The following is a 19,081-nucleotide window of genomic DNA, read 5'->3' as shown; positions in this document are numbered from 1 at the left end:
GCATATATTAGTTTTGTATTGGATTCCTCTATATCCATATCTACGTCTACTTTTAGTATATGTTCGTTGTAATTTATCCAATTTTTTACTTTGTTGATAATATTCATCTTTATTATGCACGCTACTCTTGCCTGAGCTCTCTTCGTTTCTACCACTTTACTGTATATTAGTAACATTCCTTTTTCTAATATTATTGATCCTCTTCCTTCCTTCTTTGTCTCTGTTAAAGCTACTGTTTCAATGTTCTTATTTCTAGTTTCTTCCCGCAGTTCTATTGCCTTTCCATCTATACCTCTTACTTTCCATGATGCCATTTTCAGAATTGTTTTGTTTTTTTCTGTGCTTAACTTGTACTTTGTTTTTCCTTCCTTTTGTGTTATTATCTTTAGATCTGTTCATGTCCCTGTACTGTGCCTGTTTTGTTTCTCGTTCCGTCTTTGTGTTTTCTTCGGTTCCATGACATCTCGTAACGCGACAGTTCGTAACCGGACAAATGGTAACGGACAATTCGTAATAGCGACAGTTCGTATCGGCGACACTTCATAACGGCGACAGTTCGTAACTATACAAATTTGTAACGTCCAAATTGAATTATTCTGCTTATTTTTGTTAACGTTGAAACTAACTGTTAAACAGTTATAAATGAAATTATGTTTATCAAAGGTAATACCACGAGTCCTCTAAATTTATCAAGCAAAATTTAGAGGACAAGTGGTATTTGAAAAGATTATTTTGTGAACCAATATGTATTATTAGTAAATACGGGCATCTGTGAAATATTTTTAAGACAACTAGGATCAATGTCTTAAGTAGGTTATAGATAAATTATTTTATGATTTAAAAATGAACGAATTTATTTATTATATTGTTAATACATAAAAAACTGTTTAAATCGAAAATGAACAATTATTAAAAACACAATTTTTATAACTAATATGAGATTTTCCAATGTCGTTCGTAATTAAGGTATGTACGTATTATGTGAAATTTAGGGTACCTTAAGTTTTATCAGGGACGAGACTGTTTTATCAAGGAAGAGGCTGTTTTATCAGTATTACACTCAATGATTGGCTAGAAAGACGCATGGTGATTGGCTGAGAAAGCAAAAACGTCAGAATTTGACGGGTGAAAAAAATAATCAATTTAATAAATCAGTATCAGAATAAACATTTTTAAAATTGAAGCGTTTATTTGAAAAACAATACATGTCCATTTTAAGAAAATTCGATTTTATGTATTCTTCTCATAGAATAGTAGTTTCTTTATCCATCCGACACATTTAGTTTTGTAAAAATCTATGATGTCCGGAGTAAACTACATAGAACATTTGGATGTTTCTATAGAAAACAACAGATGTCTGGGAAGTTTTTCTTGATTTGCCAAAATTTTAATTTTTGGACAAGTGTTGTTTTTCACAGTATCTTAATGGAGATGGTACAAAGAACGAGTGAAGAAAGAGGACTTAACCTCAACATAAATAAAACAAAATGGATGCTGGTCAGCCAAATTCAAAAACCTGCCAGACAATTAAAAATAAAAAACCAACTAATTAAACACGTTGACTCGTATATATACCTTGGAACAGTCGTCAACTCCAAATGGGATCAAACAACCGAAATACGATCTAGAATTGAAATGCCAGAGCAACATTTAACAACATTAATAATATATTCACCCGATCCGACATATCTCTCCTACTAAAAATATGGCTGCAAAAGTGCTATTTATTTCCAGTCTTGCTGTATGGCGCAGAGGTATGGACACTGACGGAAACATTAATGAGAAAGCTGGAGGCATTCGAAATGTGGGTGTATCGACGTATCCTCAAAATATCCGGGACGACTCATACCACAAACGTAGAGGTACTGCACCGAATGGGAAAACAAAAAGAAATCTCTTTCACAATTAAGAAACAGAAACTTGAATACCTCGGCCATATTGTGAGACATGATAAATATTATATACTCCAACTAATAATACAGGGTAAAATAGAAAGCAAACGCGGACCCGGAAGAAGAAGACACTCATGACTTCAAAACTTACACCAATGGTTTGGACTAACATCGATCGAGTTATTCAGAAACGCCGCAAACAAAATTAAAATTGCTATGATGATAGCCAACGTCCGCAACGGACAAGGCAAGTGAAGAAGAAGAAAAGTTGTTTTCCTTTACAAAATGTTTACTTAAAAAGTTGGGAATGTCTAAAGACGGTTGCCGGCTTAAAGCTTTCATTAATTACTTCATTAGTCCTTTGTCTAGGTATATGTAAATTTAAAGAACAATGAGAGGGATAAACTTTTAAAAATATTGTTAAAAGTTTGTATGTATTTAAATATTTGTTTGTTATTAAGGACTTTTAATATATTATTCTGAAACACGAAATATAAAATGTATTAAACATGTTCATCCCGGTACTGATTCATTAAATTGATAAACATTCAATTATAACTGTAATAACAGTTAGTTTTCACGTTAACAAACATAAACAGAATAATTCAATTTGGACGTTTACGAATTGTCCGTTACGAACTTGTATAGTTACGAACTGTCGCCGTTATGAAGTGTCGCTGTTACGAACTGTCGCCGTTACGAGTTGTCCGTTACCACTTGTCCGGTTACGAATTGTCGCGTTACGAGATGTCTGGTCACGGTTTTCTTCAGCTAGTTTTATGAATTAGCTGGTTCTGCATTGTTTGTTACTTTTTCTATTCTGCTTGTTTTTTGGTTCCATTTCCATTTAATGCCTTCAATAACTATGAAACCATAGCCAATTTTTGGCCTTTTTCCATTAGTCTTTCATTTGTTGCTATCTTCCTAAGGTTTCTTTGTACTTAGGTATTTCTATATTTTTTACTGTTAGGTCACATTCTAAAATTAAATACTCTATGTTGCGTGTAGTTCATTAGTTTACCCTTGGCTTTCAGTATTTTCATTTTATATTTCATTTATTTCAAAGTTATCAAAAATGAGATATTAAAAATAATACAATAAAGGTTAGGATATCTCGAAAACGACGTGACACAACAATTTTGACCCCAGATTCACATTCAGTGCACCAACAACCAAAACATTCGAGAATATAATATATTAGAGCTTCAGTTGCCCCTGGTTGACCTGTGATATTTTTGAAGTTTACGTACATTGTCATGATAACATCACACACACTACATTATCTTTATAATGGCCACAACAACAACAACAAAAAACTAACAAAGTATAAATCGATATAATTCCGCAAATTAGGTACACACCACTAGCTTCTGATAGCTCGTACCTAATGGCATCATGTTCCAAAGGAGTGTAAATTATTTCATGCACATATTATTTTAATCGTAGGGGGCAGCACTATGTACGCAGCGAGAATGATGCCATAACAAATACATGTGTGTGAATGTACAACGATATCATCTTATGGCGTCATACACACCAAAATATTACAAAATATTAAAATGACGCCATCTGTGACAATATAATGCCGTAGATGCTAAAAATCGACTTAAAATTTTATGGCATCGCGTGTATGATGCCACAAAGCTCGCAGATGCCATAACGTAGCAAAATGCACACACATGATGCCATAATAAATGTAATACAAACACACACACACACACACACACACACACACACACACACACACACACACACACACACACACACACACACACACACACACACACACACACACACACACACACACACACACACACACACACACACACACACACACACACACACACACACACACACACACACACACACACACACACACACACACACACACACACACACACACACACACACACACACACACACACACACACACACACACACACACACACACACACACACACACACACACACACACACACACACACACACACACACACACACACACACACACACACACACACACACACACACACACACACACACACACACACACACACACACACACACACACACACACACACACACACACACACACACACACACACACACACACACACACACACACACACACACACACACACACACACACACACACACACACACACACACACACACACACACACACACACACACACACACACACACACACACACACACACACACACACACACACACACACACACACACACACACACACACACACACACACACACACACACACACACACACACACACACACACACACACACACACACACACACACACACACACACACACACACACACACACACACACACACACACACACACACACACACACACACACACACACACACACACACACACACACACACACACACACACACACACACACACACACACACACACACACACACACACACACACACACACACACACACACACACACACACACACACACACACACACACACACACACACACACACACACACACACACACACACACACACACACACACACACACACACACACACACACACACACACACACACACACACACACACACACACACACACACACACACACACACACACACACACACACACACACACACACACACACACACACACACACACACACACACACACACACACACACACACACACACACACACACACACACACACACACACACACACACACACACACACACACACACACACACACACACACACACACACACACACACACACACACACACACACACACACACACACACACACACACACACACACACACACACACACACACACACACACACACACACACACACACACACACACACACACACACACACACACACACACACACACACACACACACACACACACACACACACACACACACACACACACACACACACACACACACACACACACACACACACACACACACACACACACACACACACACACACACACACACACACACACACACACACACACACACACACACACACACACACACACACACACACACACACACACACACACACACACACACACACACACACACACACACACACACACACACACACACACACACACACACACACACACACACACACACACACACACACACACACACACACACACACACACACACACACACACACACACACACACACACACACACACACACACACACACACACACACACACACACACACACACACACACACACACACACACACACACACACACACACACACACACACACACACACACACACACACACACACACACACACACACACACACACACACACACACACACACACACACACACACACACACACACACACACACACACACACACACACACACACACACACACACACACAAGAGAAATTTCCAAACAAGTCGATTTTTATTTTTAAATTATGATATTTTCGCGTATATCCATCTGGGCGTGATGGTGTAATTGATGATTTTTTAATGGGAATAGGGGTCATGTGCTAGCTCATTGGAAAGGTTATTCAATTCTCTATTCAGTAATATAAACATGTACATAATTATTTATACAGAGTGTCCAAAAACAATTTTGAATTAAATTAATTGACAAAAAAAGAAGAATGTATTTAATTTATTTAATTCAAAATACATTTAACTGTTGCCAGAAATCAGAAAAAATGTTTATTTCACAAATAAACATTGCTTTTCGCATACATTAAATGTTCAAACTTTCAAGAGGCAGGTCGCCGGCAGGAGCTGACTTGAACTTTGAATTTAAGCGAAATGCAATGTTTATTTGTGAAATAAAAATTATTTTTTGTGATTTGTGGCAGCGGTAAAATGTATTTTGAATTAAATAAATTACATACATTTTTCTTTTTTTTTTGTCAGTTAATTTAATTCAAATTATTTGGACACCCTGTATAAATAATTATGTAAATGTTTATATTACTTAATAGAGAATTGAATATCCTTTCAAATGAGCTAGCACATGACCCCTATTCTCATTTAAAAAATCATCGATTACGTCATCATGCCTAGACGGATGACGTCACTAGTATGATATATACGCCAATATATCATAATTTAAAAATAAAAATTGACCTGTTTCAGGATTTTTCTCTAAAGTCGTCGGTTTACGAAATATCGAATTTATTCCTTTCATTTGCACCATACTGTATTTTTGAACGGGTATGTTTTCCTAGTGATAGTAATGTTGTCTTCGAATCCCGTCGCGGACCGAAAATTACTTTTTGGCACTCTCACAGCCGGCTCTGTAGTATTTTGTAGCTGATGCTTTTCTGACAGTTCTTCTTCTTCTTTCTCGAAACTCCTTATGCCCCTCAGCGGCGTCGGAGGTTTTATTCATCCTCTATCCATATCTTCCATTTCTTGCGGTCCTTTACTAACTCTTTCATTTGTTGATGTGTTTTTCCTTTTTCTGTCCAATTTCTATAATCTGATCGATCCATCTCTTCCTTGGCCTCCCTTTCCTTCTTTTACCATATCTTTTTGATTCCATCACCTGCTTTGGTAGTCTTCCCTGGCCATTCTGTTAATGTGTCCATACCATTTTAACTTTCTCTTTTGTATCTTGGTTATTATCGATTCCTGTTTCAGTCTTTGTCTAATATCTTCATTTCTTATTCTGTCCGATTTCGTTTTTCTTGCTATTACTCTTAGCTACTTCATCTCCGCTGCGTTTATTGTACTGTCTATTTTTGCATTGTTTACCCATGTCCCACTTGCATATATTAAAGTTGGTACAGAGATTGCGTTGTATACCTTCAGTTTTATTTCTTTATCTATTTCTTCCTTTCCAAATATTGTTTTATTTAGTGCATAGTAGATCTTATTTGCTTTTTTCGCTCTGTATGAGATTTCTTGATCTATCTTTCCATCCTCTGATATTATTACTCCAAGGTATTCAAACGTCGAGACTGTTTCTATTATTTCGTTTTTGCACCTAAATATCGTTTGATTTATTTCTTCCCTTTTCTTTTGGGTTACTATCATGGTCTTCGTTTTCTTTACATGTACCTCCATTTTCAAGTTTTCTATTTCCTCCACCCAGATATCGATTAATTTTTGCATTTTCTCTTTATTGTCTGCTATTATTACTAAGTCATCTGCATATAGTAATCCCTCCATTCTCACTGGTACTAAATTCCTGTACCCTATTGTTGAATGTAATTGCCTTGACCTTCTTTTAGCGCTCTTCATTACTCTATCCATTACTAATATAAACAAAACTGGGCTGAGACTGTCCCCTTGTTTTATTCCTCTCCTTAGCTTTATTATTGGCGATATGTTTCCGTTTATTTGTACTTTAGCACGTACGTTTCTATATGTACTTTTTACCACGCTTACTATCTTTTGCGGGATTTGCAGATCTTCCGTTACCGACCATATTACTTCTCTATTTATAGAATCAAAAGCAGCTTTAATATCTATAAACGTAATATATGTCTTCTCCTATTTCGTTTTTCCTTTCAATTATATTTCTCAGTATGTACATATTATCTGTTGTTCCTCTTTCCTTCCTAAAAGCCGCTTGTTCTTCTTCTAGTTTTCCTTCCAGTTCTTTCATGAGCTTCCTTTCTATTATCCCGGTGTAGACTTTATATGCCACTGATGATAAGCATAATAGCCCAATAGTTATCACATTCCGCTTCATCTCCTTTTTTGTGTATTGTATCACCCGAATGTCATTCTTTAGGGGTGAACAAGTCTCTCAGGCTGGGTTAAATCACTATGCTTGCTTGCTTGCTTTTTTGTGTATTGGTATCAATAAATTTTCTTCCCAGTCTTCCGGTATCTTTTCTGTTCTCCATGCTTCCCTCATTATTTCCAGTAGCCAAAGCTTGCCTCGTTCTCCCACGTACTTCGTCATCTCCGGATCTATGTCATCGGCACCTCCCGCTTTTCCAATCTTTATTCTTGCCAATCCTTCTTCAATATCTTTGATATGAATTTCGTCTACTCGGTTGTCTCTATCCTCTTCTCTTGCCTGCTGTCCTCTCTGCTCATTTTGTTGGTTGCTTGCCTTGAATTTTTCTTTATAGTGCTTATTCCATGTGGTTAGTAGGTCTTGTATGTTTGTTTTCAATTCATTTCGCTCATTTCTAATTCCTCTTATTTGTTTCCTTTTTGTTCCTTTCATGCTTCTTATTTTATTCCAAAACTGTTTATTGTTATTCCCAAAACCTTCGTTCAATTCTTCACCGAATTCCTTCCAGCTCTTCTTCGCATCTTTTACTAGTTCTTTCACTGTATTTCTCTGTCTTCTGTATTGGTCTCTGTCTTGCTCTTCATGTGTGTTTATGTATCGCTTCCACATTTCTTTCTTCTTTTTTACAGCTTGCTTTATTTCCTTATTCCACCATCCAGTTCTTTTATTATTCTTCCCATTCTTTCTTATTCCACATACTTGTTTTGCAGTGTTCCATAACGTGTCTCTCAATTTTTTTCATCTCTCTTCCATATTCCATATTTCCTCATTGTTTTCATGCGGTTCCAGTATTTTATCTGTCTCTCTTTGGTATAACTTCCTCATTTCCATATTTTTCATCTTATGTATTGCTATTCTTGTATATTGAGGACTCTCTATTATTTCCATTAGTTTCATGTTTATCTCTGCTGTCACTAGTCTGTGTTGGGTACCGAGTTCGGCTTCGTTCTCTGTTTTTATACTTTGTATCGTTAGTTCTGCGTCTCGAGGATATACCATGTAGTCAATTATGCTTCTCGCATTTCTTTCTTCTGCTACGTATGTATATTTTTCGTTTCTCAGTTGATACCAGACAGCATTACCAATTAACAAGTCATTTATTTGGCAGAAACTTATCATTCTTCTACCATTCCTATTTATCGTCTCTTCTCCATATCTTCCCAAGCAGCCTAATGCCATATTTTCATCATTTCCTATTCGTGCATTCCAGTCTCCTAGTAAAATGATGTTTTTGCTTTCCTCTTGTATCTCATCAATAAGTTTCTGTATCTTATCATAGAATAGTTCTGTTTTCTCATGCTCTGTTCCTTCTACCGGTGCATATACCTGTATTATGTGACATTCTTCTTCTAACTCTATTTCTAACAAGTTAATTAGCTCTTTTATTGTCGTGTTTTCCAGTCTATGGAGTTCCTCTTGGTATTCCCACACTAGCCTAAAGTTAACCTTAGGGCCTAGGGATCTCCATGGTTGCTTTGCTACCTGTGCATATATTGGTTCACTTCAGTTTGAAAGCCCTCATAGTAATTTCTTTGCTTATTAACTTTGCTTGAAATATATCTATGTGCTAATATGTTTTTTTTAATTTTCAGATGCTTGTCGTTTTTATATATTTGTCCTGATATTTGACCGATGTCTAAGTAAAAAGAGAAATGTGCCTTTAGAGATTTGTTTCAACATATTATCTTTTATATACAACACTTACAAATCATCATATTTTATACATCACCAAGATATAAAAGAGTAAGCTTTATAGTGCATAGTATTTTTGTACGATATTATAAATTAATCATTATTTTCAGATGTGATTGTTTGCCTCAGTTATATAAATTAGTAATTGAAATCATTCATCGAACGGTTGAAAGGTGTTTAGATGAAAATAGTAATATAGGTGGAAAAGGTGAGTTGGTGTTTTCAAAAACTTTTGAAAATTCTTGTAGTTATTAAAATTCTTGAAGTAATTTCTTTTTAAATTATGTAATATCTACCTATTATAATATAATAAAACTTGCAGACATTCTATTGTATATTTCAAACACATTTTTTTTAAAGTATGGTAGTTTTATTTTATTTTTAAATTAAATAAGCATATTCAGTACAATTCGTAGATTATTAAAAAAAATCAAGGATAAATAGTGAAAAATAAGCCAACTGTGGCGAATTTTTAAAGACACCTCAGAAAACAATGCATTTTGCGGTGGACATCAGAACTCATCATTGGATCAAGGTAAACAAAAAATTCAAAAAGATTTTATTAGCTTATGAGTTTCTCGAGGTAACGCTGTGGAGTTTTTTAGTTTTATCGACTTTTGGCTTTTTAATATCACTCAAAAGTCAAAACAACGAATTTTTTGCAAAAAAGGGTGAACATCAACATATATTTATTATTGTTAAACAAAAAATAACCATAAAACAAAAAATAAGAAGGGAGGTAGGGAGATAGTGTTGAATATCCCTACCTTCGACTCGCTTTGCAGCAGGTTCGCGCCAGCGCGCGTGAACGTAGTGAACAACGGCTTTAACAGCAACGGCTGTTCTCATTTTTTGTAAATTACTCCGCGATTTAAAAACATATTCCAGTGTGCATTACTTTACGATTTGACAGACAAAAAAGAAATTGAAAATAAAAGTTCACAATACTTTATACGCGTTTTCCTCAAAACTGATTTTTCAAAGGCTGTAAACATTGTAATTCAAAAACTACTGGATCGACCCACCTGGAAGTTTGTATATATTTTCTTTACGACATTCCTTGAGGTATCGCTGTCGAGATATATTTGTTTTATGCTTATTTTTGGATATACAATAATAGTCTACGCGCCAGAGGGTTCACCGTGTCCTTTTTAATTCTGATGGACAAACTCGTATTATATTATTTTGCTCAGGAGGCCTTGTCTGTTCTTAATAAATAATATCAGCTGACTTTTTAGTTATATTTCTGAAGTATTAGTTTTTAATGTTTTTTTTTCTCATTTAGTACAAAAAATAGAAGACAAAGTAAATAGAATGAAAGGTTATACGAGGTACAGTATGATGATTTAATATACGAATTATATAAAATTTTATTAGGATCTTTAAAAATGAAAAATGAAGATAACGTATATATACATATAAATTATAATTTACATGGAGAAGTTAGCACGTGAACCTTTACACTGTGAGCATGAGCCGATCTTGCTTCTCATAGCGCGCCATTAAAATATCGATATCTTGGCCAAAAATAAAGTTACGAACATTTTCATAAGCTCAAATTGTTCCTTTTGAGTTCTTCTATCATTATTGTTAATTAAAGTATAAATGTTTATGGCTCAAATTTGCTTGAAACCCTTACAAACAAATTAATGTCCAATTTTTTAAAGAAAATTATAACTTCAAACGGGTATAACTTTAAAACAAATGAAGGGAAAGTAATTTAACAAACTTTGTTTGGAAACCTATTAATTAAGCTTTAAAATGAGCCCTTCTAAGACTCATTTTCATGCGTAAAAGTCGAGTTACGATCGATAAAGATTCGAAAAATACTTATTTTGCAATTCCCAATTTGCATTGTGCACTAATATTCCAATATCTTGTGTTCTAATTATTGGATTTGAGTTTAGTAAACGATTTTTTCTTCGTTTTTTATTAAGGAACAAATTTTATGTGAAACATTTTTTTGTATCTCTTAATTTATGAGCCAGAGCCTCATAAACAATTAAATTGTTTATAACAATTTTTCGACCACTCGGATCGAAATCCACCCTCAAAATTCGTAATCAGCAGCCAAACATCCATAAGAAACCGTTGAATTTGTACATCAGAATTGAAAAGGACACGGTGACCTCTATTTGGCGCCTAGACTATAATAAATATGATTTTCACCCTTTTTGCAAAAAAAAAATCGTTGTTTTGACTTCTGAGTGATATAAAATAGTCAAAAGTCGATAAAACTAAAAAACTCGACAGCGTTACCTCGAGAAACTCATAAGCTAATAAAATCTTTTTGAATTTTTTGTTTACCATAATCCAATGATGAATTCTGATTTATACTTGATTTTTGAAGTTATTCTTCTTTTGGCGCGATTGAGAGTAAAATTTCATAAATCTGCGCGCATGCGCACACAGACAGTATGGCGTTTAGTTGCTAATCTTTCAAGATAGGTATGTTTGTATGTATATTATGTATCAGCGCAAATAAGTCATTAAAAGAATATATTAGTGTTTTTAGTAAATGTATTATTTATTATAATTTTTGGATTTGTCTTTCTCTATAGTAAGATAATAAAATATTATGTAGGTATAACATTTTTATATGTCTATTTGTCACCGTGTTGTTAATTATATCCAAAACTTACGTGTCAGTTAAAAGAAGCTCCGCGGCGTAGTTGGTAGAGCGGTGGACGATTCATATTTTTTTTTAATTTTTGGTTGTTTTAATAAAAAATTTTTGGAAGTGGTAGATAAGAAAGTTAGTTTAATATTTAAATGAAATACAAATAACCTGTTAAGTATATTTACTTCGTTGAAATTATATAATAGAAGAATAACTTCTTACGTGCGTACCAAGTACACACACATTCTTTTTTTTTTTGAATAATCTATGAATTGTACTGATTATTTAATTTAAAAATAAAATAAAACTACCTACTTAAAAAAAAATGTGTCTGAAATATTGATTTCAAACCCTACGCCCCCCCCCCCCCCCGTACGGATAGCTATGACAAGATTTTGATAGGCAATCCATGCAAGTAATATTTGTCTATGTATGAAATTTAATTAAAAAAAATGTTTCATCCGGAAAGCCGATGTGTGAAGGTAGGCCTAGATTCGGATGTTAGGCTAACAGCCGGTTTCCGAAAGGACGATCATCTCAAAAATTATGTAATCGATGGTTAATCGTTGATCAAATGCATTTTGAGTTTCAATAACACCAGTTAAACGGGAGTTCAATAACAGTCGATCATATGATTTAACAAACGATTAATCGTTAGTTAACAGCCGATCATAAGTGTTTTGAGTTTCCGAAACGCTGATTAACCAATTTCGCATGTCACACGGCGACCAAAAGGAACTGTCACCTAATTTGAGGTTATTGGTTGATTAAAGGGCTGTTAATGTTTATAAATAGTTGTTTAGAGTTATTAAATAGAGTTTTTTAGTTATTATATAGGTTAAATAGTTATTAAATAAAGGGTATTTTAGTGTTTACTTAAAATTATTAGTGAGAAGAACCAATAAAGAATTGGAAGAACTATATCAAGAGCCAACGATTACGACGACGATCAAAGCACAGAGAATACGATACTTGGGGCACATAGAGAGAATGGGAAGTAAACGAATGCCAAAAATGGTACTTTCACGAATACCAATACAAAAGAGGAGGAAAGGCAGGCCAAGGAAAAGATGGAAGGACAGTGTATATGAAGACTTGAAGAAAAGTAACATTGAGAGATGGAAAGAACTAGCATTGGACAGAAGGAGATGGAGAGAGGTGGTGAAGGAGTGTGTAAAAAGACTGAAGTGTATTTAAATAAAATTTATAAGTTATGTAAGTTATATTAAGTTATTTACTATATTATTTATGTAATCAGAAATGTAAACATTTTAGCCCTAGGCCTACAAGGCCTGTTGCGCTTAATAAATAAATAAATAAAATTATTAGTTATTTAATTATAATTTAATTTTTAAAATTAAATATATAGTGTAATTATACAGTGAGCACGTAAAGGTTGGAATAAATTCATTTTTTCATGAATGGGCAATTTTGGAAATAAATCCCGAAACAGGTCAATTTTTATTTTTAAGTTACGACTTTTTGGCCTATATGTCATACTAGTGACGTCACCCATCTGGGCGTCATGACGTTATCCATGACTTTTTTAAACGAGAATAGGGGCCTTGTGATAGCTCATCTGAAAGGTAAGTTAATTCTCTATTCAGTAATATAAACAATAACATAATTATTTATAGAGGCTGTCCAAAAAAAATTTTAATTAAATTTATTAACATAAAAAGAAGAATGTCTGTAATTTATTTAATTCAAAATACATTTTACTGCTATCAGAATACAGGAAAAAATGTTTATTTGACAAATAAATATTGTTTTTTGCTTAAATTCAATATTAAAGCAGCCACCCACCTGCCTCTTGACACTTTGAACATTTAATTTAAGCGAAAAGCAAAGAATATTTTTCAAATAAACATTTCTTTCTGTTTTCTAAGAGCAGTAAAGTGTATTTTGAATTAAATAAATGACATATTCTTCTTTTTATGTCAATAAATTTAATCAAAAAAATTTTTTTTGGGCAGCCTGTATAAGTAATTATGTTAATGTTTATATTACTGATTAGAAAATTCAATTACCTTTCAAATGAGCCACCACACGACCAATATTCTAATTTAAAAAAATCATTGATGACGTAATCACGCCCAGATGGGTGACGTCACTAGTATGATAATAATGCCAAAAAGTCGTAATTTAAAAATAAAAATTAACCTCTTTCGGGATTTTTTTCCAAAATCGTCCATTCTCGAGAAAATTAATTTATTCCAACCTTTACATGCTCACTGTATGTTGGGCTGCACACACATGTAGATGGTGCTACAGAGGAGCATTAGTTCAGCTCTACTTCAACATATTGTGTTAGTGTGAAAATAAAAAAATAATGTTTAATTTTAAATATTTAATTTAGAATTACTACTTACCTTTTGTTAAATAATTAAATAAAATAAGGACTCACTACATGGCAAGTAAGCAGATGCACCATCTGCAACTGTTGTATAAAGATTAGATTTGGTTTCCAATTAAATCCAACATTGGGATATGCAATATGATATCTGCTTGATATCACATACAATAGATGACATGAAGAACGTGATAAGGAAGCTGGAGGGAAAGGCAGATGAGGTTGGTCTTAAAATCATCACTAATAAGATAGTAGAGATGAGAATAGGAATAAGTGAGCATGGTAAACTATACATCAATCAAGAAGAAATAAAACAGGTTAAAGAATTCTGCTATCTTGATAGTATAATAGTGCAAAAGTTGGAGTCCAGGCAAACATTAAACATAGAATAGGAAAAAGAACAACAGACAACAGGCCTTTGAAATCCTCTCATATCATATCTCAACATAAATTAGCCAAAACACATTTAATAGTATCATCAAATCAATACTACTATATGTGAGGGATACTACGATATGGGAGTGAGACATGAACAATATCAGAAGGAAATGCAAGGAAGAGTTTTTGTAAATAGATTCCCACAAAATATTCTGAAGATGTATTGGCCCAACACCATAACAAATGAAGAATTGTGGAATGCATTAAGACAAAGAAGCAGAGGATGAAGCTAGTAGGTAATAACTCATTCTAACAGGTGGGTAAATAAACTTTGAAAAACACATTTTTTATTAATTTTATTATTTAAAGAAATTACAATTTTTATTTAAAATTACTTTATTAGGTACATACCTAACCACTATTACAGAATAATTTATTGAGATCGAATTTTTTTATTTGAAGCTCTACTTCTAAAATTTCTTTTTTTCTTGTTGAAAAATACTATCTTACTTCTTTTTTCTAGTCTTGCTGTTTCAATTTTTTTTGTAAAAGATACATTAAGGGTTTCGCTCCCTACATCTTTTACTTTTTTATTTTTTGAACGAGCCTGAGACATCTTGGCTGTCTTCTTGGGCAGGACAGCAGTTGTCGTGGGTGTACTGAGCAGCACAGTGGAAGTAGAGGGTACATTGGACGTCTGCTATGTGTCTTCCAATTGTAGGTAATCTACTTCCACTTGACTGTCTTGTGCAACTATAAAAATAAAAAAAATTTCAATTGTTTTAGATGTACCAGATAGTTTTTTCTTTATAAAAAAAATCTTTCTCGAATTAGGTAGGTAGTTACTTTTATTTATATACTTTAGCTATCTTAATAGCTAAGTTAATAATCTACCTTAATTTAGAATTGGAATAAATAATTATAATAATTAATTCGTATTAATAATATTTATTGATATTAATTCTCATATTTTGAGTTTGCTTAAATTTGGTTTACAAAAGATCTTTTTTTTGTTTAATGATGTCTATAGATAGGCACAAGGTCTGGCTATGGGGAACCGCTTATCACCCTTGTTCTCAGATTTATTATTGATCAACATAGAAATAATATCTTTGACAATCAAACTTTAAACAATAATACCTTTCAAAAAATCTTAAATTGACTTAGAACTGTAGGATACAATATCCAATTTAGATGGAAATCTTTCAGATGCCAAAAACATTCTAGATTTACTCAAAAACTTACATCCGGATGTACATACTTTGGAAACAATGGATAAACTTAAGTTAATCTTTAGAAAACCGACTAGACCGACTATACCATACCTCCCTCTTCTAATCATCCTTTTTAACAGAAGGTGGCTTCTTTCTATTGCTACATCCATAGAATACGTAAACCTAGCATTATCAGATAATAGTTTTAAATAGTTAAACTAATGGTCACTGTACTACATTTGTGGATAACGTGCTGAACAAAAAAATGTTCTAATTCAGAAGTTTTGTACAGATCAAGACCATATACAGGTTATTGTTCAGATAATATTGGAAATATTGATCAAGCTTTATATATATATAAATAAATTTAAAATTAGTTACCTTTATTTAAATAAATTAATAAAATAAGGACTCACCAGATGTGAAGAAACCAGATGCACTGTCACAACTGTTGGGTAAAGGTTGGATTTGATTGCCAATCAAACTCAACATTTGTGCCCCTACATCTGTGAGACGAGGCCTAAATGTGCCACCACCTGTTGCAAGTATGTCTTTCTGAAAACAATTCATTAGTTCATTACTGATTAAGAAATGAAAGGGTTAAAATCAAAGTGGTGTAAGTCATATTCTTGAAATGATGTAAGCCCTATTTTATAATCTTGATATTATATACACAGACCTCTTCAGAGAAAAAGTGGTGTGTAAGTTTTTACTGTAAATACTTACACCACTTTTCCTGATGAAAAAATGTCTATTTATCAAAGTTATAAAGCAAGACTTCCATCATTTCACAAATATGACTTACACCTCTTTGGCGTTAACACCCTCAAATACTAAACTTCTATTGTCTCAACACTAGGTTAGTTCCCATCATAAAATTAGTTTCATTGGATTATATTTTTATAAAAATATTCCACTCAGAAATAGTGTAATTCGACTGACCTGGTGTTAAGAGCTTTAAATTTAAGTTACCTACTTTGTCCGCAGTTTGGTCTCTCTTCAACTGGTCCAAAACCTTCTGCTCATTATATTTTTGAATCTGCAATGTAATTAATCCATATAGCTCTAAATCAACCGAAAGTTTTATACACTTACATTTTCCTCTGCTACTTTTTGGCTAGTGACCCTTTTTAAGTTTATATATGCAGTGTTCAGCTGCTTGGGAGTTCTGGGAAATTCAGCGCTATTTTTTCCCAGGTTTCATTGTTTTGGTTGGTGGACATAGCATTGGTACATTATTTGTTTTCAATTTAATATGCTTGTATCTGAAAACAAAAATACAATTAGAAATTTGTTCTGTAAGTTAGAAAATTTCGTACTTACTTTCCAATTATTTCCAACAGCAAACATTTCTCTCTCTCTCTCAGTATAATTTTTGCGTGGAGGATTTCCGTTGGTATTGCTCATTTTTAATATATTTTTTAATTATATAAATTATGTAGTTATTTACTATGGATTGAAATTTTTTGGTTATAAAATGAAATTTTGAAGGATGACAGCCGATTGTGACAGTATCGATACCAAATCGTATGTCAGATAATCGATTTTCTACGATCATATAATTTTAAGATGATCGACGTTTGAGAAACTCGTCACTGGTTAACAGTTGATCAAATCTAACAGCTCGATTAGATGATCGAAGATTTGAATAACGTTTCGGAAACCGGCTGTTACAGTAATAAACTTCGTATATATTTTTAATTTTTTTAGGTGAACGTGTTCACTTCTTCGAAAGCAAAATTATTTTAAAAGTATTAAATCTGATGACATTCAACTGTTACGAACTGACAGCAAAATATATAACAGTTTATTCGCAATTTAAGGATATAGAGAGAAGATTTAGAGAAAAAGGAGGTTTGTATTTATTTAAAATTTATATTTAAGTTCGTAATATTTGCCTTGTTTATTTTATTTGTCCGAAAAACATAAGCAAAAACAAAACGTACACGTATCAACGGGGTATTAGGTACGGTGACATTCAATTTCAGTCGTAGAGATCCTTTTTCTTAAGGTGCCTTCTCCATTGCTGAAGATTGGCTATAAGTGCTATAACTACAGCAAATTACTCTCTTGAGCGGTTCTTAGTATCGAATTTGTCCATGCCTGTCCAGTCTCTTACGTTCTTCAGCCAGGAGCATTTTTTCTTCCCGGACCTCTTCTTCCTTCCACTTTCCCTTCCATTATGTAAAAGTCGTAACAAGTTGTATCTTTCTCCTCTGTAAATATATCCTACATAACTCGTTTTTGTGTTCGTAAAGATCCACTTAAATAAAATGAGATCCATAACGGTACGGAATTTTTATCTCTCCCAAGACTAACCGAAATCTCCAATAGAGATAGGGATCAATCGGTGTCACCAGTAAAGACGAATGGTATAAAAAAGCACATCCTTGTTCAAAGCACGCTCAGCCAACGATCAACTGTCGGATGGTTACTATGTTTTAATTTGACTTTTATAGTATATGCCATGCCATAACCGCAGAAGAAACTTCATGAAGAAAGGGTATGCCCTTTTTTCAGGGTATGCCCTTTTTTCAGGGTATGCCAAGCCCCGGCCTGGGGCTTGGCATACCCTGAAACTAATGTATCATTATAAGGCTTATTCGTTTAGGGAAGATAAATAATCGAGCAATTACCAATATTTTAACAGCGTAGGCGCAAAATTTCGGGCCAATACTTTTTAAATGCATTTTTTGTTCGATTCCTGAGAAAACTAATACAGAAGTATTTTTGAAAAATTTAAACGCAGAATGAAGGATTACATTATTACCGAGGGCCGAAAGTCCCTGAAATCTTCTATAATGTTTATTTGAATAAGTTAACCGGGTGAAAGAGATGAGAAGAAAGTGATTTATAATTTCAAATAGCTCATTCAAAAGAAACTTTTGTTTATTCTAAGGGACTTTCGGCCCCCGGTAATAATGTAATCTTTCATTCTGTGTTTAAATTTTTCAATGATATCTATTAGTTTTTTCAGGATTCGAAAAAACTGACAGCATTTAAAAAGCAAACCGAAATTTTGTGCCTACGCTCTTAAGAGTAATTGACCAAAACAGGCTACAGGGGTGTCAATAGTTCAACCTCTTCCGATGTTCAAATCGCTATCTATCTACACTCATGGACAAAATTATATATAATTATTTTATATTG

At 33.8% G+C, this 19,081-nt stretch overlaps 1 protein-coding gene and 1 long non-coding RNA gene across 4 annotated transcripts in view; one reads left to right on the top strand and one right to left on the bottom strand.

Moving 5' to 3' along the window:
* Positions 1-19,081, top strand: part of LOC126884472 (uncharacterized) — a 175,648-nt gene that overhangs the window by 135,436 nt on the left and 21,131 nt on the right. For all 3 annotated transcript variants that reach the window (XM_050650409.1, XM_050650408.1, XM_050650407.1), the window contains exons 9-11: positions 9,267-9,417; positions 9,477-9,574; positions 17,642-17,785. In XM_050650409.1, the coding sequence (XP_050506366.1) occupies positions 9,267-9,417; positions 9,477-9,574; positions 17,642-17,785 (393 nt within the window). The remainder of the gene's footprint in view (positions 1-9,266; positions 9,418-9,476; positions 9,575-17,641; positions 17,786-19,081) is intronic.
* On the bottom strand, positions 15,043-17,603 carry LOC126884480 (uncharacterized). Its single transcript, XR_007698057.1, has 5 exons — positions 17,255-17,603; positions 17,027-17,196; positions 16,908-16,970; positions 16,348-16,486; positions 15,043-15,470 (listed from the first exon to the last, which is right to left on the bottom strand). It is a non-coding gene; the product is annotated as an uncharacterized LOC126884480 (long non-coding RNA).

Source organism: Diabrotica virgifera, chromosome 5 (genome assembly GCF_917563875.1).
Source record: "Diabrotica virgifera virgifera chromosome 5, PGI_DIABVI_V3a".
In the NCBI taxonomy this organism is placed as follows: Eukaryota; Metazoa; Arthropoda; class Insecta; order Coleoptera; family Chrysomelidae; genus Diabrotica; species Diabrotica virgifera.
Note: the sequence above shows the minus strand (reverse complement) of the source record. Positions and strands in the feature narration are given on the sequence as shown.